This window comes from Apus apus, chromosome 11 (genome assembly GCF_020740795.1).
Source record: "Apus apus isolate bApuApu2 chromosome 11, bApuApu2.pri.cur, whole genome shotgun sequence".
Lineage (NCBI taxonomy): Eukaryota > Metazoa > Chordata > Aves > Apodiformes > Apodidae > Apus > Apus apus.
This window is the reverse complement of record NC_067292.1, coordinates 12194028-12218303: the sequence shown is the minus strand read 5'-3', so window position 1 is coordinate 12218303 and position 24276 is coordinate 12194028. Positions and strand designations below refer to the sequence as shown.

At 37.2% G+C, this 24276-nt stretch overlaps 1 protein-coding gene across 5 annotated transcripts in view; it reads right to left on the bottom strand.

Annotated features, from left to right (window-relative positions):
• The window catches only part of LOC127389300 (uncharacterized protein F13E9.13, mitochondrial-like), a 48353-nt gene that overhangs the window by 22422 nt on the left and 1655 nt on the right, over positions 1 to 24276 (bottom strand). For 3 of the 5 annotated variants that reach the window (XR_007890613.1, XR_007890612.1, XR_007890614.1), the window contains exons 4-9: positions 17830 to 18010; positions 10203 to 10353; positions 7982 to 8109; positions 1838 to 1933; positions 1431 to 1558; positions 902 to 1015 (exon numbers count right to left, since the gene is read on the bottom strand). Coding sequence is in view for 2 of the 5 variants with exons in the window: in XM_051629668.1 (XP_051485628.1) it covers positions 902 to 1015; positions 1838 to 1933; positions 7982 to 8109; positions 10203 to 10353; positions 17830 to 18010 (670 nt within the window). In the remaining 3 variants the exon portion in view is untranslated. The other 2 variants (XM_051629668.1, XM_051629667.1) reach the window with 2 other exon arrangements.

Genomic DNA, 24276 nt, shown 5'->3' with positions numbered 1-24276 from the left:
AATCATAAAGAGCTGGTGATCAGTCACATCTCCAGGCTTTAAAATCAGCTTTCCTTTACTTTTGTTCCCTAAATTCTACACTTCCCATTCATATGCAAGAATACAGACCCAAACTGTGGCCTGCTCCTTCCCTGCTACACAGTGGTACATTAAATGAAAACCTGACAGTGAAAATGCTGTCTACAGTATCCATTGCATGATATGAATATTACACCAACTCGTTAGGGTTTTTGTCTTACAAAGACTCCTGTGTATGACATTACTTCACTTAGACCTTGCATACAGCATTGGAGTAGTTCTCACTTACCACCCCCTTTATTCAGGTGAAAGCTCATTTGAGTTCCAGTCACTTCTGTGAATGATTTGAAACCAATTCAAGAAACATGCTGGTAACACTTTTCCCACTCACAGTGATGAATGTGACTTTTGGCAACTGTAATAAGTTTCTTTAAAAATCATTATCAACACCGAACAATCCTTATCAGTGTTCTGGAATCACCATTATGTTAATGAAACTAAAATTCTTGAATATCTTTTTGCCTTTTGAAGGAGGATATATCCTTTGTTTAGAAAAGCATGGGCACTCTGCCAGCTGACAAAAAATGTGTCTGCATACTTGCTTTGATATCTACAATATAGTGTTCATTAGCATCAGCAGATGCCTGATGCATAGATGTCAAGGAAAGAGAGGGAGATCCCAGAAGACAAACTTGCTCCCAGTCCCAAGGAATGAAAACATATGCCCACTTTTTATAGAGCCATGACATAACAGGTATTCTTTGGGTTATTTTAAATGTCCTCAGAGCTAAAAGATTAAATTCAAGGGGAATCTCTTACAACACAAAGGAAGACTGGCATGTTCTTCCTCTACATTTTACAGGAAAAATGAAATTTTGTTTACCTGTCAGCTTTGGCAGAAAGGTTTCCATCATAATTACACCTTGTGTATTGGAAGGAACCTGGTAGTTAACATCAGTAATATTAGTCTGGAGAGGTACAACACTGTAGGAGCTTGCTGAAAAGTAACAATAGACCTTTATTAAAATTTCCAATTTTTGCAAAAACATTTTGACTAAATTCCAACACTACTTAAAATGTAATTCTCTAATAAGTACTCTAATAAGTAAATCAATTTCCCAATTATCTTAAATTTTCATATGGTAAACAATTACTACATTTTTTTAATAAATGCACAATTCTAATGAAAAAATAATGATATTGAACTTTAATAGAGCCCTTCATTTGAAGAGATGAAAGTGCTGTACATTCATTTATTATGTCTTATAACCTTCATGTGATGTGGGTACCATTATCATCATTTTACAGATGGGGAAACTGAAAGGCTAATTAACTTGTCCAATTTACAATACTCTTAGCTGTAAACTTAGGGTATCCTATTGTACTCATAGGCAAAACAAAACTCAGCTCACCTGTGATGAATATTTATTACAAATTCTTAAACTCCATTAGCATTTTTCTTATAGGAGAGAATATACTACACAAGCCTTCAGAGATTTTTGCACTGGCAATGGCTTTGGGTGCCACAGAGATGTGCTGCCTAGAAACAAACATGAGAGCACCAGTTTATTGTAAGGAGTCACCATGTTTCTCCGCTAGTTATGGGATGATGCATGTTTTCATTTAATGTTATTAGCCATTCAAGCCCATGTATGCATTAATCCTGTATGATGTATCATACCACACTGATTTAGACACCAAAGAAGTATCACTTCCTGACAAACTCATTCTCTCAGTTTACTTATGTGTTCCATAAACTTCTTTACCCGGTCAGGATCAACATGATTTGCCCAATAACCTTCTTTCTTGAAATACGAACCAATTATTAGAGCATCTGCATCCAAGTAATTTGTCACATTCTCCAGAGTCACTCCAGACCCAATCAACACAGGAATCTTCACAGCATGCTTAACCTCTGAAGAAAACCAAAATTATTGTTAAGTCCCATCCTTGAAACTCTGTAAAGAGTCTAATTTGCATAGTTTTTCAACAATGAAGAAAGGCGAGTATGAAGAAAGTCAAGATCAAAGTATTTCTTCCACTAGAGAATGAAAAAAACTTAAAGGAAAAACACCTTTAGCTCTAAATAGCTGTTAAGAAAAATCCCACTTTTATTTTGCCTGCTGTTGTTGTATGGAATGCTGCAGAAGAATATTCTTGGCCACATACCAGAGAATGGTTTCAGTGCTATGGAAGATATCAAAGTTGGGTCTTGGCAACACAGCTGTAGCCCTCTTTTTTCTCAAGAAACACGATCTAAGCAAGATTAAGTTGAACTGGCTGGCAGAGAAGGTACTGCATTTTACTATATTGTGCCATAAATTAATTTTTATTCCACATCCCTGGTAAGAAGAGATGCTGGATGCATGAAGTGTTGCACATCAGGACCAGACCCTTTTACTTACTGTGATTGTAACCATCCTGCTTAGAGGCTCCATTGTGCTTGAGGTACTACACATCCATGGAAAACAGCTCTCATTTACTACTGTGTTGCAGTAGTACCCAGTATAGATTCCAGACAAACCAGGTCCATTGCCTTGACAAAAGGTTTATTAATGCTGGAGTGACCACATGGACTTCCATGCCCCACGTGGAGTCTTAACCATGTTTTCAATTCCCCTCACCTTAAGACACGAGCAGTCACCTCCCCAATCTTCCCATGAAGTTATCACAATACAGCTACATGAATACAATGCCATTCTTGTTTCCACTCATTGTATCAGCTCAGATTCTTTTTTGCAAGCCTGGTGAGATCATTACAGTGGCAGAACTATTCAGCAGAGCTGTGCTAATTACAATTCTTCAGTCATCAGTTTAAATCACAATAATGGTAGTTGAACTGATGTGTATTTCTGCCAGGTCTCCTTGCTGAATTTATGCTATGTTGATATGCTATGTTGACAACTAGTAGATGATCCTCAGTGAAGAAACAAGAATGGCCTTATTCACAAGGGATGGAAAAGGAATGTGCTCTCCACTTAATGATAAATTTCAGGGACTCAGAAGTAGGAAAGCAAGCAGTTGTCATATAGACTGTATTGACAGCTCCAGCTAGTTTACCAGAAACCAAAAGAGAGCACTGATAAGGACTACTTCTCTTCCTATAAATGGCAATGGAACAAAATAAACCAATTATGTGTTACTTGTCTGACTCTTTACCTGGTTCCAAAAGGAGAAATAGACAAAATATCAAAACACGGCTCAAAATCCTACAGATTCATTTCATCCCTCATGCACAGAGGTGGATTTCAGTCCATGGTTCAGGTGATCTCAGTCCCTGTGAAACACATCATTCTGACAGACCTGACTGTGCAGAAACTGATCTGTGGCTCAGTTACTGTAGTTGACATTTTTTAGAATGAAAACAAAAGTGGATAGCTCTTTTGACCACGGAAAGGTTCCCCTTAGATAAAAGTTTATTAGATTTTTTTCTGCAGAACCTGAGTCACTAGTACCTATAGAAAAAAAAATCCCAGTTGAAGAATTACAAAGCAACCTTCTCATCCTTTCATTTCATACTGACCATCCTAAGAGTCACTCATAGGACTGGATGCTTCACCCTTTATTAAGAGAAATGCCTCAGAACATTATTTCTGACCTTTAAAAACATATAAATTGCTTTAATTGGTGATAATCTGATGTAAAATGGTTAGAGCTTGAGGTAACTAGGGGAAGCATATATGCAACATATAAAAGTCTGCTTCAAAAGACTTTGTTTAAATGAAGTTTCATCAGAAGCCTAACTTATTAATTATGCTTCAGGGAAGACTAATTATTTATCATCTTCCTACTTCACTGAAGGGATCAATTAAAATGCTCTTGAATCTCTTTTTAGGTTACATGCTCTACCATTTTTCCATCTAGGAACAATAACTTCTCCTTGCAAACATTTTAACACAAAAATAAAATCATTCCACAAAATCCTTGTTGAAAATTTTGAGCAAATCAGATGGATCATGCATATATGATTAAAACCATAGTTGTTTCTATGCATATTTTATATTGTTATAGACATCCTGCTTGCAGCAACAAAGTAATTCATTTTTAGTTATTTATAGCATTATTACTAAAATTGTGTTCTAGAAAAATCAGAATTTTATTTATATAATATCTAGGTGCTCTTAGAAATACATCTGCTTTACATAGACACCAATGCATAATTAAGGTGCTACAACTGACCAGAGATTCGTGCAACAGCACTTCAGTATTCCCAGAGGAACTACATTCCGAGTCAATACTTGGTTTTATGACAAGTGCATAAGGCACATTTGCAGGTAGTTGTTTTACAATTATTTCACATCAGCAGGAAAAATGATGAGCCAAATAATTAAACAGACCATGATCACATGGGTGTAAGACAACAGCTTAGCCCATACCAGCCAAAGAGTAAAAAACAGTGAAACCTGAGACTGCTGTGGAACTATGAAAACCCCCAAAGCTTTCTGAACTTGCAAGGTATCCAACTCCTGCTGTGATCTGTACATGACACATGGAGTCCACACACATCTCCTGTGCTGGAGATTTATTTGGATTGACAATGTGAAGAATGACAATGGGAGTGCTCTGCAGTGAGACTGGGTTACCTCATTAAGTATGCTGTAAGTGCTACTTTTAAGTCATTTCCAAGCACATCAAGGCCTACAGTTGACTACTGGAAGGTGATTTGTCTTTTGGCTTAGTGTGAATTCTAACTTGTAAAAAAAATAAAGTCACAGTGTTGAGATAGACCTTTGCATGGCAATATTCAGTCACCGTCAAGATGTCTCTGAACAGGGTTTTGCTTTAAATCTCTCACCTTTCATGGATTTCTTCTTCTGATTATATTTTTTTGACACAAAGAGAAAAGGAGACAATTTTGTAATGTTATAGTAACAAGACTTTAAGTTTACACAACTTGCACATTTCTGTTTCAATAAGCTGTAACTAGAGGGCACTGTGCTCTTTCTTGTGACAGTACATCTGCAGTCATGTCTTTAATAAAATCAAATGAAATAGTGTTTGGTTGCAGAGCACCATGAAAGCATTTGAACTATGCTATGCACAAGTTGCATGAAATAAAGGCCAAATGCTCCTAGCTTGGAAACAATGGCAAAGAGCAGCGTAAAAATAAGCACCACTGTGCCAATAACTTGCTCGACTACTCTTTAACAGCTTTTTCCTATGTAGTAATGACTGCAGTGTGCAGCACCGTACACAGCATTATGTTTATGTTAATGCTTCATTGTAACACGTTTTTTAATTCAAAGGACTTTTTCTCTGTCATTAAGTCTGGGGCTTACAAAAAGTGTAGATCAGAGACTCCCATCTCCTGTTTATCTCGATGAGGTACCGCAAAGGCAGCAGCATCTATTTTGACCTAAATTTACCATCAAAAGGTGAGAGGGTGAATGAGTCTTCCTGCCCCTTTTATGAACAAAAACTAAGGAGGTGACAGTCACAGCCAGCTGTTGAGTTTCAATATGTACCCATTTTCCACGGGTTACTCAGCTGAGGCCACTTGCTTTGTTCATACAGATAACTATGCAGTCATTATATAAAGCTTTGATCACTTAAAATACAGCCTGAATATGAAGCAGGTATTTCAGCAGTTATACCAAAAAAGAAAACCTGACAGTCATTCTCCAATCAAGGAACACTTCACAGTGTAGCAAACTGGAGCAAACTTCTATAACCTCTTAAATATAAATACAGTTTACTTAATAAATTGTGATTAAAAATGCTCAGCTATAATTCCTGCTCCTTAATAACCTGGTCTGATTTTTAGACCTTGTACTCTGCCAACTGCTGGTGCCCGGTACACCCAGAGCCCAGCCTGCCAGGCACTGCAGGAGCCACCCTGATGGCTGCCTACATGGCAGTGACACCAACTACAAACAAAACCCTACTGAACACACTTCTCTAGCTTGACAGGGAGACATTCACTTCCCACACCCCATCACAAATCAGTCAATTCAAAGGCAAAAAACCACTTGTATATTACTAAACAAAGCTCAAAAAAAGACACGACAAAAATCTCATGTCTCTAGGTTCTGCTTTCAAGAGATGCTTTGCAGTGTGATGAAAGGTGCCCAATTGTGTGCATCATTGTAATACAGCACCTCCAGGGCTGCACACATTTGTGCAATGCAAAATTTCACTCACTTCAACACTAACTTTGTAGACTGTATGTCTGATTCCTTTTAAGAATCTGCTGACATAGATATACCTAATTTGTCATTTCCTTATGTGCTGGAACATTGATTGTGAAGCTCTTCTGCCAACTGTTTTAGGCTGCCAACCTTCTTATAAGAGGGCCTGCTAACGTCCAAAATCCTGTGACTTAAGTTATATAAATCCATGATCCAGAGATTCTTGTTTTCACAGCAGAAATTCAAACACAAAATTAATACGAGTACTTCATCAGAGCTGCCAATTCTGATTAATTCTGTTCTTTGGACCCAGAAAAAGAAAACTGAGGCTGACATGTTTGTTCACATGAAAGAAAAGCAAAAGCCATGATGATGTCTGGTTGAAGTCCTGTGGTAAAAAAACCTATGAGCCTAGAGTTCAGGTTTAGCTCTCCGATGCAAGAAATCAGTGGAGGTTGCCCATATATGTGTGAAAGCTGAATCCAAACTAGGATTTTGCCCTCAGACTTGGCAAATAATTTTTTAAATTTAATCCGCATTAAGGCTGGTAAGTAGGAAGCATCAGTCGCAGGCAGGGATGGAGCTCCATATTAACAAAATTTTGTAGTCTCAAAAATACATACAGCTTTCAGACCCACCTATCATTTCTAGTTGACTGTACCAAAAGATCTGAGTAGTTCAAGAGTTCAATATTCATACAGAAACATCATTTTTTGAAGCATAATAATTTATAACATATTTGGCAAAAAAATTAATATGAATGAAATAGAACACCATTGTGATAAGCTCAACATTCATTTAAATGCTGTGTAGCTTGTATGATATAGGTAAAGCCTTGAAAACACTGAATGATTTTGTATTATTTCAAAGATGTTTGAGGTCCAAGGATCTATGGCAAGTAATGTATGGCTTTCATCCTCACTGGCTACCGTAAGTTGAATACAATTCACTCTGCACTGGAACTTTGAAACAAGCTAAATTTAAGCACAAGAGCAAAAATGAAACCTAAAAAAATAGTTTTATGCAATGAGACCCTCACATTCAAGCCATTAATCTAAACTAAAATTGGTGATGGAAATCAAATGCCATGATAGAACTGTAATTCTAGCATGGAAGCAATCCATTTGCATGAAGACAGCCCAAACTTGAGCCAATATAAAAATATGAAGAATCATAAAACTTTTGCAAAGGTCAGAGCTCACAGGTCAAATAACTCCCTTGATAAAAAGTTCACATCCTTTAAAAATTATTCTGATCTAGTAACTTTCTTTCTACCACTCAACTTGTATTCTTTCTGCAAAACTTATAAACAGTATTTTCCATAGTATTCCTGTCTGAAATGTTACCCTATCAAAATGCCTCTTTTCTTACAGGACTTCCATTTTCATTGTTAAAGATAAAAATGTTTAACTCTTCAGTGGAAAGATTTATAGATAGGTTTTTTAATAAGGCTAAAGAGTAGCTTTTTCTTATATCAAGACTTCTTAGAAATTGAATTATCCTTTTTTGTACATATTTTACATATATTTTTTACAATTTATTTTTAAAATTTAAGCCTCGGTATTATTCAGTGGTATAAAAGCTTGAAATAATTTTCATTTTTGTCCCTCCAAATTGTTGTTTAGAAACATGAGGCAAAATTGTTGTTTAGAAACATAAGAGAGGCAATCTCAATAGCACCTCAATCACACTAGTTCTGCTGAATCAAACCAAACCCTACAGGAAGAGTTTCTTTTCTTTTTTTTTCCCCCTTATGCAGATGTATATAATCTCTCTACATGACTCCAGAAGCTGACTCAGTGCCTGTTGTCTGACCTTCATATAGCAGCTCTCACCTTTCAGCTCCTGAGGATGGGCAGGCAATCCAGTGGCTGTGCCAGTCAGTACGACCCCGTCAGCCAGGAAGAACTCGGCAGCCGCCGCAGTCTCAGCCACGCCGACATCGGCCGTCAGAGCATGAGCGCTGCAAACAGCAGGAACGTACCCTGTGGTTACTGTCAGCACACACATTTCTTATCCATCTTGTTGAATGGTTAGACTGCATTTCTTCATTTTCCCTGCTGTCAGAACAACTGAAGGCAGGCTTTGGGAGAGAGGGTAAAAGTCCTGTTTTAAACTGGGAAGTAAAATTGCAACATGAACAATAGGAAAAAAACCAACCTTTTCCATCAGGGAACCATAACAGAATGGTCTGTTGCTCTGGGTCTCATGTCTCTGAAGAGTGATTGCTAAGTGTGAACTACCAAGTGTCAACTGAGACAGCTGTTTACACATCGAGCACCTGACTTCAAGTGGGAGTTGTGGATGTGCAGTCACTCATAAATCAGCTTCTGTTGCCTACAACAGAATTAACACCCTCCACTTCATTTCATGAGGTGCAACTAACAGAAAGTATAGTTATTACCTATGATATAATCACAGGAATCATCCTACACAGCAGTTAGAAACATCAATTACCTGCAACCTAGATTTTCACAGCAGTCTTTGTTATATGGGTGACGTGCTTTGTCTGAAACCTAAAGCAATAGCAGCTTTAAACTGTTCTAAACTTTGAAAGAATTCCAGCCATGGCTTGTTCAACACCTGACTTTCTTGGTTCTGTATTTCCTTTTAAGTAGAAAACAATGGCTATGGTCAACATGTTGCACTGATGGGTGGTAATGGAGCCAACCTCTTTCCTGGAGCAGCCTGGAGAGACAACATGCTGGGAGGGACATGCTCTGGCCATATTCATCAGCCTCACATGTGTGCAGTAAGTTCCACTCATGGCAATGGATACCAAAGGAAGCACAGTAGCTCCCTGTCTGAAGAAAGGCAGGCAGAAGCACCTACTACATAAAATGAGGTTGAAATGGGGCTTAAGAGTAGTAGGGCACCCTTAAACCAGCATGTGGAGGGTCACTGTAACACAGCAGGCAGGCTACAAGAATAGTTTCCCCCCATTAAAGAACAGGAGGCTAGCAGCTCTCAGTGGCAGGAACATTTTTCTACATTAAAAACTCAACCAACAAGTCCTTTCACATTTCCTCCTCAGCTTATGAATCTGCCTGAAACAAAAAGCTTTTTTCCTTTAGTAAAAAGCAAAGCTTTTGAACAACAAAGTAAAATTCAACTATCAATTAACTCTCAAGACAAAGCAAAAATAAATCACATGATGCGATAATTTTTTTTTACGAAAAAGACTAATCCAATGTATTTTTAAATACATACATACACACATATGAAGAAATCATTTGAAACAAATAACTCTTAAAGGACTTTAAATTAAAAGCCTAATTTGACCACACTGCATTATTTCCTTTCTATTTTGAAATTTATTACCTGTTTATTATTTAAAATCTTCCAGTCTCAGTTACTCATGATTGCACACATACTACACAAACATTTTAATTAGGTTACTTAGCATGTATAATACATAGCAGTTGAGCAGATCTTCTAGGGGAATAAAAAGCAACAAAGAGTGACACCTAAATAGCTGAAAGAACCATGTGACAGTTATGATAAAGTATCAGCAAAAAAGAAACTGGATTCATCTGTCATAAGTTCCTTCTGTTTGATAATCATACAACATAATCCATACATAGACAACACTGATTTATGTAGAAGAAGCCAATATTATTGGCAGGAAGGAGAAAAAATAAAATACCTTTTTTAAATGCCAAAATATTATTTGGATGCTTTTCTATGGCAACTTCTTTCATAAGAAAAAATAATCTTGGATGCCCAGCCTCCAGAAACAAAATTTCTTTAAACATCATAGGCATATACACAAGTATACAAAAATACCAGATGCAAAACTTTTACAGACAGCATTTATAAACCCTGAAGGTTAAACAACTGCAAACTTCACAGATGCAGCAACCTGCAGCTTACAGGTGCAAATTTATTTTTAAACATATCCCCTAATTGCACTGCAAGATCATGCTTAAACAATAAAGTTCTCCCTGTCTCATTAACTTCCCTGATGCTAAATAGGCATTTTTTAAAAATGAGAAAATGGAGAAAAATATAAGATCATTATTACATTCAAATTGACAAAATATTGCTTGTATTTACCTATGTTTCTTTTTAATATCAGCAAAAATCTGAATGTTCTCTGCTCCAATCTGTTTCCTGTATCGTAGCAGGTTACCTGCACAGGCATTTATAATCCCTTCATCAGCAACATGAGAAAACACAAACCCTTCAGCCCGGATAAAATCAAGACCTGAAAAAAATAAACCAAAACAACAAAACAGCAATATCTTAGCTAAAACTGAAGACTGAGAAACAGAAATACTAAAACCAAACAAAACCCTACCTTACTGTCCCTCTTATTTGATCCCACTGCAAGTTGTTACTATTGCTCTAGGACCAACAAACCTTCTTTTTCCACATATTTAAGTTTTACGTTTGTTATTTTCACCCATATTCTCTCCAGCTTCTTTCCATCCTACTACCTTCAACTCCCATCTCTCTCATAAAGCCCACCAGTTTCCTCCCTTTCATCAGTTCCCTTCTCTTTCTCAGCCCCTATCAGTCTGTTCCAGTGTGGCTCAGAACAGGCAGCTGCACTCCCTGCTCTGCCTCTTGCCATGCTGTGCCAGTGGGCACATGCTGATGGAGGAGCAGGAAGATCCAAACACAGCTCCCTTGTCCTAATGATGTGTCTTCTCTCCAAAAAGATTCATTAACTTGGGTCTCTCCATTTGTATATATGGCATACAATTCTGTCTCCTTCTTTCCCAACATCTGTTCCCCTGTTAAATATGCCTGAAATTGGCCATCAGGTCCAAAAGCATTAAGGACATGGACAGAGGAAAAGCATTAAGTCTTCTTTCTTTTGGAAATTAGGCAAGAAAACAGCCTGTGACACACAATACACAACCTGCCTAACTCCAGCTGAAGCCAGCTTGTGTTTTCTACACAGCACCACATGAACAAATGACTCCTGAGGTGTGCCAAAGGTACAAAAAGATAAGGTCTGCAAAAAGCGAAACATTTTCCACTCTACTCCAAACTTACTCTGACCCTCAACATTACCATGTCTTAGCAACATGGTTTCCACCACATTAATTCATTTTTTGCACTAGGGAAGCTTTGTGGAGTGGATACTTAAAAGGAAGATCATGAATAGCAATGACTTCACACAGTCCATCCATCTACTCCCTGGGACCCCCTACACAGTCTTGAAATAGCTGTGTTGAAATTCTGAAGCCTTGGGGCCATGATGTAATAAGCCCACAGCTGTGAGGTACAAGATTAGAATCTGATTCCCTTATTGTATTCCCATCTTCTCTCCAGTCCTTCATAGCCTTGAAGTCTATTTCACCAGTCACTTAGTATACACGTAAAAGCTCTGCGCTCATCTTGTACACCTTTTACTGTTCTTCCAGTTTGCTTTAGAGGTCTCTCCCAAGACCTTCTGAAGCTCTGCTGCTGCTCCAGCTTTGCAGTCAGCTGTACATTTAATTAGAGCTGACATCATCCCAAGGATGTGGATGCATGTGAAAGCAGCCATCCAGAAGGCAACCCCACCCACCAGGGAACTGCTCAAGCAACAGAGGACTCACCTTCTTACATTTCAAACATAAACAGAAATGATCTTTCAAATGTATTTACCATATGACAATGTGCCTGTTTATTTTGAAATTTCAGTTTCATTCCAAAAGCCCTGAAGTTGGAGAAACAGAAGCTTATGCCTGACAGAAGAGCCTGCATTGCTTAGCAACACAGACTCCAGCTAACAAGAAACACCACAGATGGATGCCAAATCAAATGCAAGCTGTCCCGTGCCTTGAGATTAGCAGGTGAAAAGCATGAAGCATTCCCAGGATCCAAAGACAAGAGTGTGCCACAAATATTGCTGCAGGTGCTGGTAGACACTGGGTAATAAACAGTGTGCAAATTGCTAGATGGAGATTTCTGCATCTAGGAACAAAAGCTATAGGTTCTATTCAAATCACCCAATTTACAGTACAATTCAGAGTTAAATAAGAAAAATTACTTCTCCTCTAATCATAAGACTATCAATAGGTCTAGAGATAAGCTGAATTCTCACAGCAATCGTGTAACTCAGGATAGGGGCTATTCATTGAGTAATTTCATTTACTGAATTAACTGCTTAACATGTTGTTTGTTGATACTTGCTTTGCATTTCCTTAACTTAGTAATTTAAGACTTTCTGTTAAACATTAGCATTGTACTTAGTTTAACAAGGCTGCACGTTGAGGTTTTTCTTGAAAATTCAAATTTTAACCAAATGTAGTAAGTGCAGGCACCATACCATTACCCTTCTGTTTTATGAAGCCATAATCAGGTTCTGCTAATGAATTCATTTTTACGCTCATAAAATTTTGAGAATGATACTATTGCTTACTTTCATATTTGGCAAGTTGAAAAGTAATAGCTGTTGAATAGTTAATAGGCAGTCCCACTTCTGATTTATATGGGGAAAAAAAATTTGTATTCTCATTGGAAAACAGAATAGGAAATTTCCAATGTAACCTAAGAAACAGAACTTCAAGACTATATTAAGAACAAGGAATCAAGTAACCAGCCACTGCAGGACCTGCTCAAGAAACTAGAACTTGTCTCTTTCAAAAGTTGTCACTCCACTTAAACTGCTTTACTGAAAGAGCTGTGAAGTTCTATCATTTGTAGAGAAAAAATTTATTTTCTTTCCTTCCCATGATAATTTATGATTAAAAAAAGATACCAAACTGCTTTTTTTGCTGGGTAAGAAAATACTACAAGACTGAGTTGAGGGAGGAAATAATACTTTTAATTTATCCATCTTAAATGCTGCAAATGTGCATATCACTGCATTTTAACACCCCAAAACTGAATTGGATGCAGTGATGGAGAAGCCCTTTCTCAGATATGTTCCTCTCCTCAGTTATAAAGGCAAAAGGAGCCAGGAGCTAGGATTTATTACTTTCACAGAAAGTAATCTGGCCTCTGCAAGGCAGCAGCTCCTGCTTGCTACTACATTTTGCACTTCAGGCAAAAACCTTTGCCTTTACACAAAGCCAAGATGCTGCAAGTAATTTTACTGGCGGTATCTAGTTTTATATATACCATAAATCCTGACTCCCAGCTCTTCTTGCCTTCCTAATTCAAAAAAGATTCTGAAAGACTGATTTTGTGCTGAAAATGAAAATTCTGGAGTATCAGCTTTGCCTGCTGTTGATACTAGAGACATACAATCTCCATGTTGTGAAAACCCTTTACTACTCAGGACACAGTTTAGCAGCAGCTCCTTCCGTGCCCAGCATGAACTACAGGCCTGGGAGAAGTGTCCCCTGCAGAGTTCACAGCACTCACTTGCCTTGCTCCGCAGCATCTGCAGATGCTCCCAAGGCATGTGCATCCCTGCCACAGTTCTCAGCTTTACTGCCTCCCCCTCAACACAGCATTAATATAGTGGCAGTTCAGAAAAAAAGAAAAGCAGTATAAAATTCTGCCCCATTCTATCTCACCTTAAACAGCATCATGGGCTGTAGCAAGTGAATTCCCATGGAGGGTATCTCTGCTGGTGGATGAAGGAAAGGGACAGTGAGCAAAGTTGTGTTTATAGAAGACATAGATGAGACTTGGGTACCTGGGATCTCTTCTGATATGAAGCCTCACTTAATCAGCTACCAACTGTGTCATTAGCATTGATGAAGACTAATTTAGAAATGGAATTTCAGTAACATGACCCCTTCAGGGATAAAAGGACAGTTTCACAGTCAGGTGGAGATGCAGTGGGACTACATGATTATTTTAAGCCCCTTCCAATTGAACTATTCTGATCTAAATTTATGAGATAAGAGAAGACAAACTTAAAAACTGAGTCCTGATTCATGACAAGTGTAACACAGGCTCACCCAGGTGCAGGGAAGCTACACCCTACAGTGTAACATACAATCCTTGCTCCCAGGCACCCAGACTGAGGCTTTAGCCAGAACACAAGGGCTTAACTTGCCTCTGGCCCAGGTCACATTTTCCACCACAGGGAGTCAGGATACATCAGGGAGGGATACTTGGCATACCAGAAGTGTTCCTGTGCATCACTACAGAGATACAGCTGTGGGGACTGTTTTATGCCTCAAAGATCAGCAGACAACCAGGACAATATTCTACAATGGCAGTAATTCTTGAAATGCTTTTCACCATTAACTTTGTCTCCATTAGGTTAATGATGGGCCAGTTATTTATTTCTTCTCAATCACTGTTACATGTTGGTAATGGAAAGCATGCAGAATGTGCAAAATCATAAAGGCAGTATCACTTCCTGTATTAGAAAGGCTCCACATCTTTTCTACAAAGAACTACAGAGATAAGAGCCAAGCAGAACATCTGTTACACAGGGAAAAACATAAATAGAAGCCCAGTGCTTTTCAGCAATTCCTTTAGACATAAGTCCCCTCTAATATGAATAGTGCTTCATAATAAGCAAACTTTCAGTAAAAGAAAAGCCATGCAATTCGGAAGTAGATCAACAACAAACTACAATTAGCACAATGATTAAATTCAGGAAACAAGACTCACTGATAAATAAGGAAAACCAAACACTATGCCCAAATCTGACCCAGACTTAGTAAACATATTGTGGGCATTCCTGAGCACTGAGAAATTATAAACAGTAATATTTGCTAAGCAAAAATAAGGCAGCACTTTTTATTTTTATCTTCTCTCATAAAACCTGCTTAGATACATTATTCTGTTTCAATGTCAAGCAGATGTAGTTAATTAAACCAGAAACTACAAACAGGAAATTACACACCTCTAAAAACCACATGGTACACCTGTTAATAATGAACCAATTGAAAAGTTACCCTACCAAACAAATTCTGACTTGCTTCTTGGGCCATTCACCACAAAGAACATTTTAGGAAGGAAGGTAATACAGTCTTTGGAGGATGTCATTAAAATGATCTACTAAGAACACTTGTTTTTCTGAGAAAAAGTATTTGAGATTAAGATGGCTTCCAGTCAAAAATATAAATACAAAATTGTATTATTCTATATTGTCTCTGTTTTGTACAGTTCCTTAAGGACATTACTGTATTTTAAATTAAATAATACATTAGAACAGTATAAAAATTGGGCAGCAGATTACTTCAGTATTAGAAAGGTTTGACATGAATCTCCACTATTTGTGTATATAACAACATTAATTCTGGAGTGGGCTAATGTTGCCATATCTTCCTTAAGAACAGTGGGAAATCCAGCAGCATTCAACATTACCTCTTGAAATCAAAAGTGAAACATCAGACAGTGACACTGGTTTGTGGGGCAGATGAAGAAAGAACATCAGTCCCTGCAGGGAGGCCCACAGCAGGAGGATGCCATGGCCTGCTGGATGGATATCCTTGGGGCAACAGCCTCCTTCAACCCTCTGTGGTGGACCTGTTGGTGTGCTGAAGAAACAAGAGCATTCAGCACTGGTGTAACAGTCTGCAGTAACCTCTTGGAGCTGAGAGGATGTCAGCAACAACTGTTTTGGCTTAATAGTTGTTGTTTGTTTTTTTTTTATAAAAAGAGGAACTGCTTGTTTCTGTCAGAGGAGTGGAGACACAGTGGTTCCCTTCTTCCTCAAGATCCCCACTAGTTTCCTACCACTGCTTAAACACGCAACACACGTTTTTGCTGGCATTCCTTCCCTTAGATGCCTGATCGAATAAATAAATGTTTCTTAAAGAACCAAAGTTGAGGAAAACCCCTCAACCTTCTCAGATGCCTCATCCCTTCATTTATTACTGTTACTTTCAGATGTATCCAATACCTTGTCAATATGCTAGGAAGATGCAGTAATTCCATCTGTTAGTATGTGGCTACCCACAACATGTTTATCACCATAACCACATGTTGCTGATGTTGAACTCCTTGTAGCCCCACAGTAAACCTGCTGATTTTTCCCCCCTTTACAAAATAAAATCATTACCTTAACCTAGAGACCACTTACAATTTCCATGTGCTGTTCTCTTCAGAACAGTTATTTCTACCAAAGACTGGAGTTTCCACAAGGAAAATGGAATGACTGCATACTAGCAGGAGATGCTACGTATGCTTTTTAGCCAAAACACTTTCAGCAAGTATTTTTTGTAGTGAAAGCATACATGGCTTTCTTTCTTACAAGCCACCTATTTAAATTGTATTGACATTAATGTCACTACTAAGTTGCCATGGAAAAACTGCTCTGAGATTTGCTACCTACAAAGTAGCACTCACTTTGTTACAGTTTTGCTTAAAGTGATTTCCTTTTGCTTTCCTGTTCAGTGAGCTTGAGCCGATCGTTTTTAGAAAAGTGCAATGAAATGCATTAAACACAGACCCTTCCTACCTGACATTCTCCAGTTACAGAGCAAATAATGCAGAACAGTAGTAGAGCTGAGCAAAAACCAGGCCCTCCAGGAATTCTCTCCCTCATTAATAATTGCTGAGAAGTCAGACAAATACATTGTTCCTACACTATATACCTTATTTAGTGATCAGTTTTGCTCCCATAATAATGTATAACTCACTAACAGTTTGACTATTGCTTTTTTAAAATAGGATGTATACATATATTTATAAATACCTTTGTAACTCAAGTATCCTACATGCACACCATCCCAAAAACCAAACTGGATTCTATTAGCATTTTTAGGTTTTTGTATGTTCTACTGCAGCAATAAAAATTTGTCAAGTAGCTAAATACCTTGAAAATGGCAACTTCTGATTTTAAAGCACCTAAAACAAATCTGAGCTAAAAGCACAACTATTAGCAGGAATTCCCCCAAGAAAAAAAGGCATTTAAGACTTTTAGAACACACTCAACTTAACTAAAATTGCAACTGCAGATAAGCCTGCATTATTTTACCTGAAGTATGGATTTCAATTAACATTTGCATCTTTTAGTTTTGCATTCTTACAAAACTCTGCCTGTTTATAAAGTTTATACATTCAAAAATGTGCAACCATACTGTAATCATATATGTAATTTGGGCAAATTGCAAAAACAGGCATTAACTCTCAATTTATGGAGTATTTAGGAAGTACAAACCTTCCATATTAAACCAGGCTCCATCTTTAAATCATGGAATGTAACATAGGAAAAAGTAAAATTGCTTCATCAAGAAGTGGGAGCAGAAAGGTTAGCAAGTCTACGATTCATGCAATAAAGATAGATTAATTTATATTAAATCCTCCCAAATGCAATTTCATTAAGTATTTTGGCTAGCTGTACACTCAATTTTTGTTATTATATAAAAAGCTTCATTCTATCCATTCATCAAAAAAAAGGCAACGAAAACTTAGTTTTAATAGATAACAGTAGTAGCAACAACATATAATTAGATGCTGAAACAGAATCTTAACCAGAGTGAGTTAAATTGATCCTCAAATATAATTTAAGTGAAGTAAATAGAGTTACACCAAAGGTGGCTTTTAGACATGAGTAGGTTTAAACTAATCATTATATTTAGACATGTTTCACCTAGACAGCTGCAGCAGCAGCCTTGGGATGTTTAGCTGCCTCCAATTGAAGCAGCACAGAAGTATCATCTATTATAATCAAGCAGGCATCTTTCTCAAAATCTAATTTCTGCTTTTTTCAGGGTACAGTGAGCTTCTCGTGTCTGATTTTTCATGGTATCTATGTTAGTACAATGCACAATTTGCAGAGAGTAAATGCCATAGCAAACAACAGGGATAACTGATGAGTCATTTCTACTACCTGCAGCAAGAGCAACAGCCACCGCCTCCTGGTTTGCAGCAGACAGGACCTGGACACCCAGCGCCAGGCGTGGGCAGGTTTGTCTCACAGCAGCACTAATGACTGTCATTGCAGCAGTGACTTCGGGCCCAGGACACACCATGTAAGGAAGATCATGCATGTTCTCTACTATCAAGCCATCCTGTGAAGATTATGATACAAAAATATGATTAAACTGGGAAAAACGTAACTTAAAAAACACAGCTAGTTTCCTGTTACGCTGTTCTGTGTTAGAAGACACACGAGTTTAAAGGTTTTCCTTCAAAGGAAAGATTGTCTGCAGTAAATGGTGTCGATCCATACAACATACAGCCTCTTCTAGAAGTGCTTTCATCAACAGCATGGTGTTTGCAGGGAAATCATGAAGAGAAAAAATGTGATTTGAATTATACATTCATCAGTTTGGTTTCCTTTGATCCATCCTAAAATTTGAACTATAGGCAAATGAGTTAAAACTTACACCTCATTAAAAATAGCATAAAGTCAAATGTCAGTTATCCAAGTGGAATACAGGATATTGAGCATGTTTGGATAATGCAGGATTTAGAGATAATCAAGGCAATTTTCAATTCAATTAATGTCAGAAAATAAAGCATTATTTTGGATAAATAAAGGAATTTTTTGTTTGACTATTACGGTGCCTATTTTCAGTATGCCTAATACCACAGTATTAACTGTTGATACTTCTCCCATTCTGCATTCAGAATTACTTGAAGATACTGCTATTCATTATCTACTACACCTTCCACTCCACATGGATGTACTCTTAGCAAACAATGGAGTGATGATAAAATACTCTGCTGACAAAATGTATGCAGTTTATTGAAAATCTTTGCACATTATCTGGTACCTTGTACTTCTCCAATCATTGTACAGTATATATCAGAAGGTTTTCAACAATTGCAAATCATATATAATTTTGTCAACAAGTAATTAACACAATTATAGCCTTGAAACATATTTAAACAGTGATGTTTTGCAGGTGCAGTGAGCATGTTAAAAAAGAAGGCAGAAATCAAAAATTTAAAAAGTTTAATAGACAAATTAATTTTGTAAATAGAAAAAAATTCTGCTCTATCTGGAGTTTTATCACACATCTTAAACCTTTAAAATGAGAGGTTTACGTTTGAAAGATACTATAACTGAACCAGAATAGAAAGAAGAACATTTTGGAGGAAAAAATACAATCAGAGTTAAACAAAGAAGCTCAGTTAATATTAAAGTAGAGAACCAGGAAGATGAAAAAAAGGTTTCCTTTTTAAAAAGCTTTCATATGTTATGCTTCTTTAATCTTTGTTGTAGTGTAGAAGCCCTTTTGGCAGTAGAAGACAGTATATAAAATGCAGTCAGCATTTAATGGCTGAATTACAGGCTAAGCCTCAGGCATCATAAATTAACACCTAAAATGGAGAACAGGGAATACTGAGAAAGGAAATCGGTTGGTGAAACAGTGTGGTCAGTCCAAGCACATGACCCACACACATTCAGTGCACCAGGATCTAGCTGCCTTGACCAAATGACTTACAGAACAAATGAATATCTACATACACAAAATACATGCTACCTTAAAAGCAAAAGGGCACAACCTATTAATGGAGAAAGTGATCTAAATGATGAGCACCCAACATTAGAACTTCAAACTATTTGGTGCTTTCATCAGCATATTTAATTACAGAATTCCAGTCCAGGAAAACCTCAGCTAGGCAAACCAGATACTGCAGCTAATCAAAACATCTGTCATTGATTGTTTCTACATCCAGTTCAAGATATAATTTAACATCCACACTTCTCTACCTGTGATGGGAGGTAGCCATATGATGAAGATGACAACCAACCCTCAGAAAACCCATTTCAGAAATGCAAAATGTAAATCACAAACTTCTAGTTGGTGTCTCTGGAATGAGGTCAGGTGTGTTTCAATAAACCTGAACTGACCAAATGTACCTCAGGCACAACTACAACACAAAGAGAAATTCCTTATCCTCTCTGCACACATAAGTATACTAAGTCAGTCTAAGCAAAAATGCAATGTTGGTCAGTATTAGTAAGTACCAAAAGGACTAATGTAGAAGTATAATATTTTAACAAAACAAACTAAAAAATGCAATGAACTCTCAAACCCAGGTAATTTTTTAAGGCAAAACCTGGGAGCCCTTGGTCCTCGGCTCAAGAATGCTCTACTCGGCAGACTTCACCAAAACCTGGACATCTGTGAAACTCCAAGCTTGTCATAAGGACAGGGAGCTAGGATCTGCAAACCAGAAGCTCCAGGCTTTCAGGGGGTCAAGAATCAACCTCAATAGCACACCCAGGAAGAAAGGTATCTGGGAATGGGACTTCAGAAGCTCAACTCCTGAAGAGCCACAATAGTACCTGAAAAAGCAGAACAGGCTGGCAGAGTTCCACATGCAACTGAGCTTTCTGGGACTTGCTACTATTTTCAGAGGTCAGGATTTGTATAAAACAAGTTATTCCATTAAATACATGAATGAATTAATTATTTTAAAGATTAATTAAAAACTCACCCATACTACTGTGCATAAAAAGCATCTGATTGAATTCTAGTTCAAAATGCAGGCATATGGGAGGAATCCAACAACTCCCTCTTCTGCCTTAAGTTTACTATACTCAGTTTTCAGCAGTTGCCTCTCCCTATGGCCTCAAAGTCCACAGCTACAGTGAATATTTTTGGTAGTACTTTAATAATGTGTTATTCTTTTAGTACCATTCGACAGACTATGTTCTTTTGCATATTATGTTTTGTTTAATTGAAAAAGAACAACATATGTTCTGCAATACAGAGAACTGAATACAGATGCACTAACTCAAAGCTTTCTTTCATATTTTATATAAAAATGTAACACCACAGATTTCTGTGTTTACTGAATTGATATGTATAGAAAACAGACTTGGGGATGATCAGACAGCTAATTAAAATGGTGGAAACAAAACAGTTATGCTAAATTAAAGTTCTTGGAACTTCAGCTTAGAGTTTGGAAGTGTATGGGAACAGCTACAGCCTCCAAAGCAGGATTTATTTTGATAGCACAAGATAAAACTCTAACAAATACCTTCTGTGTTCCTTTTCCAATAAAGAAAAATATTAAGTGTCACTTATATATATTATATACATTATAAGTAATTCTCAAACAGTATAATTTCTTTCTACTTTGAATGACATCTGAAGTGCTACATATGTGCAAAGAGCTCCTTGTATCACAGGTTGCTACCAGAAAATAGATTATTTAAATAGCTGTCTGATTATATAGAAAAAAATTATTTGGCTTTATTCCACTTACAGAAATCACCTCTTAGAACAGTTCAGCTGCATGCACACATATCACAGCAAAAACACCTTAAAAATAATCACAACACTATAAACTACAACAAGTATAGCAACTATACAAACTTTTACTCAGTATCCACCTAATGTAACTTCAACCTGGGGCAACTTTGTTTCCCCTAAGAGAAAAGCTTTATCTATAAACACATCCATGCTAATACTAACCTTTACCTAAGGTTAAAAGAACTAACCTAAGCTTAAAAGAACTACACTTTCCTACAGGAAGAAAGAGGGGCTTTGCTCCTTACCCATTAGTGCTCAGGTGAGTACTAAGACAGTAATAGCATTTCCAACCACTGATCATGTGCCCCTTATAAAGGAAATTAGGTGCTTCTGCAGAGCATTTATTGGCTGTGTCTAGGCACAGCCTCCCAGCAATTCCTTTAAAACCTCTAACACCAGAGCAAGAGATGACTGTCTTGGGGTAGGTAAGTAGGTATTTTACCTTTTCCCAAGAATACTGTAGGAGTTACTTGTGGGGAACTTTATCTGCTATTTTATTCTACTCTAGTATAGTCAAGACTTGAAATATTAACTTCTGTAATCCAAGTGATAATGACCTATATGTTTCTATGCAGAAATACTAACTTATTTTTTCACAATTGTTTATTAAATTTTAAGTAATTTGAATGCTAACTATCACAGTAATTGTAAGAGCAATAAGCTTGAAACTTTTCATTTTTAAAGAAACATCCATGTAAACCATGTATTAACAATTCCCCTTCTGGGTACAAAAAAATAAAAGTCAAGAAGATCAGAATAGCAATGAATACCACCTCCAGAAGTAGCATTAGTAAAAGAAACAAGTCTAAAATCTTACATGGTAAGAAGCACTACAATATTTGCACCTCAATATAGCTTTATACTTTTGGGGTTTATTTTTTTTACTTGCATATCTCCATCTTTAATGTCAGCTACTCAAGTAGCTACAGCTAGATAATAACAGCAACTAGTAGTAAAATGATCTATATCAATTATATTAGAGGGAACCTGGGCCTCTATTTTCTTCACCCAGGCTCAATTGAATGAATAAAACTAACTTGAATGTATGTTTTACATTTTTCTTAAACAAAAGTAGATATAAACTGGAGGTATAATGCCTCATAGCTTGCTGCTTATAAAACCTTGTCTAGGGAATTTCATTGTTTAGCAACATAAGCACAAAGCATATACATTTTGAGCACAGATGGCTTCCTAACTGAGCACTCGCTTGTTTTCATTACTGTGCTCTAATATCACAAATCTTTCATATTTATTATGTTAAGTTGCTAACGTGCCAATCAAGTCACTTTTTTAATATACTAGGATTTACTCCTAAGTGCAATGCATAATGAGTGAGCAAGACCATATACTTTAAATGTTAAAACCAATTCAAGCAACTTGAGACAACATGTAAGCATCTAGTAGCAGCAAGATGCTTATATATCTTCTTAAAGGCTACTGGAGGCAGCATTTGGACATACTCTCATTATAAACATCTATGGTGAAAAAACCTTTCAGTTTCTAGCTCTTCTTCCACAAGAAAAGCTGAACAGCTCAGAGTACTGAGGGGATAACCCAAATATATTCCCATTAGAGAAGCAAAATAGATACTTTGGAAGAGTGGGGGTGTCTGTGAAAAAGACAGGAAGCTCCTGAACCATCTATCATGAAAACTTCCATTTCTCTTACAGTACCAGGAAAAACTAAACAAGTGATTTGCAGAAAGTGTTAGGCAACCATACTTGTATTTATGGAAGCTCACCTGATTATCTCTGACCTTACAGAGATAATAAAGGATTTGTCATATTGCTGTAACACTAATGTGTACCAACCTTTAGAATGGAGATTGGTGTGGAGTGCATACTGACATTCTTATGTCTTCTACAGGAAATAAAGCTCTGCTTAGTCAAAGCCCTGAATTTGTCTGAATTTGTAGAGAAATTACTGCATTCACCTCATCTGTATACCTGAGAAGTTGGTTAAAAAAGATATTAAAGTTCAGAGACTGTAATGCAGCAGGAGAATGGGTAAACCAGTTAGACCTGGTATAGCAGAATTTATTACAACTGTTGAAAAGACAACAAAGTATAAAACAAATAAAAATGTCGTTAGTACTAATTTTAAAACTTGTCTTAACATATGTGCATGTAAGTAGTGAAACTAACTGCTTCACCTTTAGGTATACTTGGTGTTTTCTCCCTGCTACTGAAAGTTTCAATGTGTGATTAGTATGTATGGGAAACAGGTAAATGAGCACAGGAATATGGGGCAGTGGCTTGAAGAGTTACAGATCACTTGTGTAACCACTTCCTCTAACACAGGAAGACAGAGACTAGTACTTGCCACTTCTGATGTGGATCAAATCACACTGTACCTCATGTTGATACTGTAACTGCCATAACAGAATATAAAGCCCAAGTACAGAACAGAGCTATTGCACACTTACTTTTAATGTCTGTGGAAAGCTTACTCATCCTGTAGTACTTGCAGTTACAAATTTTAACTGGGTGGACATTTGTACATGGCCCTGCAGTTCACAGACACCAAAGCCCACCTCTGCAAACTTTGTTCTTCTGCACTGCTGTTTATCCTTTCAATAACTCTGTTCTCAGTACTCTTTCCTAATTTAGACTTACTAGTGCTCAGCCTGCCCATAATCTACTTCATGTGACTTGCCTTGCATTCTGATCTTGGTCTTCTACAACTTAGACTAAGCTCCTAGATTCAATTTTGTTCTGTCTGTAAAGTATCATTATAACTTATGCCATTAAAAATGTTTTAATTGGCTTGTTATTAAAAGTTTGCAGGAAACAGCTCAGAGCAGTGATTCCTTGTTAATTTAAGACATTTTAAAGCCTCAGACATTAGGACACCTTACCATGCCAGACAATGTACATAATACTGTAGGCAGGTCAAAGAAAAAGCACATCAATACCTGAAGACAAGGTGCAATGAAACGTTTAAAACATATCTGACCTTTCAAAAGGACATCCACCCTGTTAAAATCTACTGACCTATAAAGATTACTACAACACTTTGGGTCCAATGAAAATTCAGTCAGTAGTACCTGTCTCTTCTTGCCT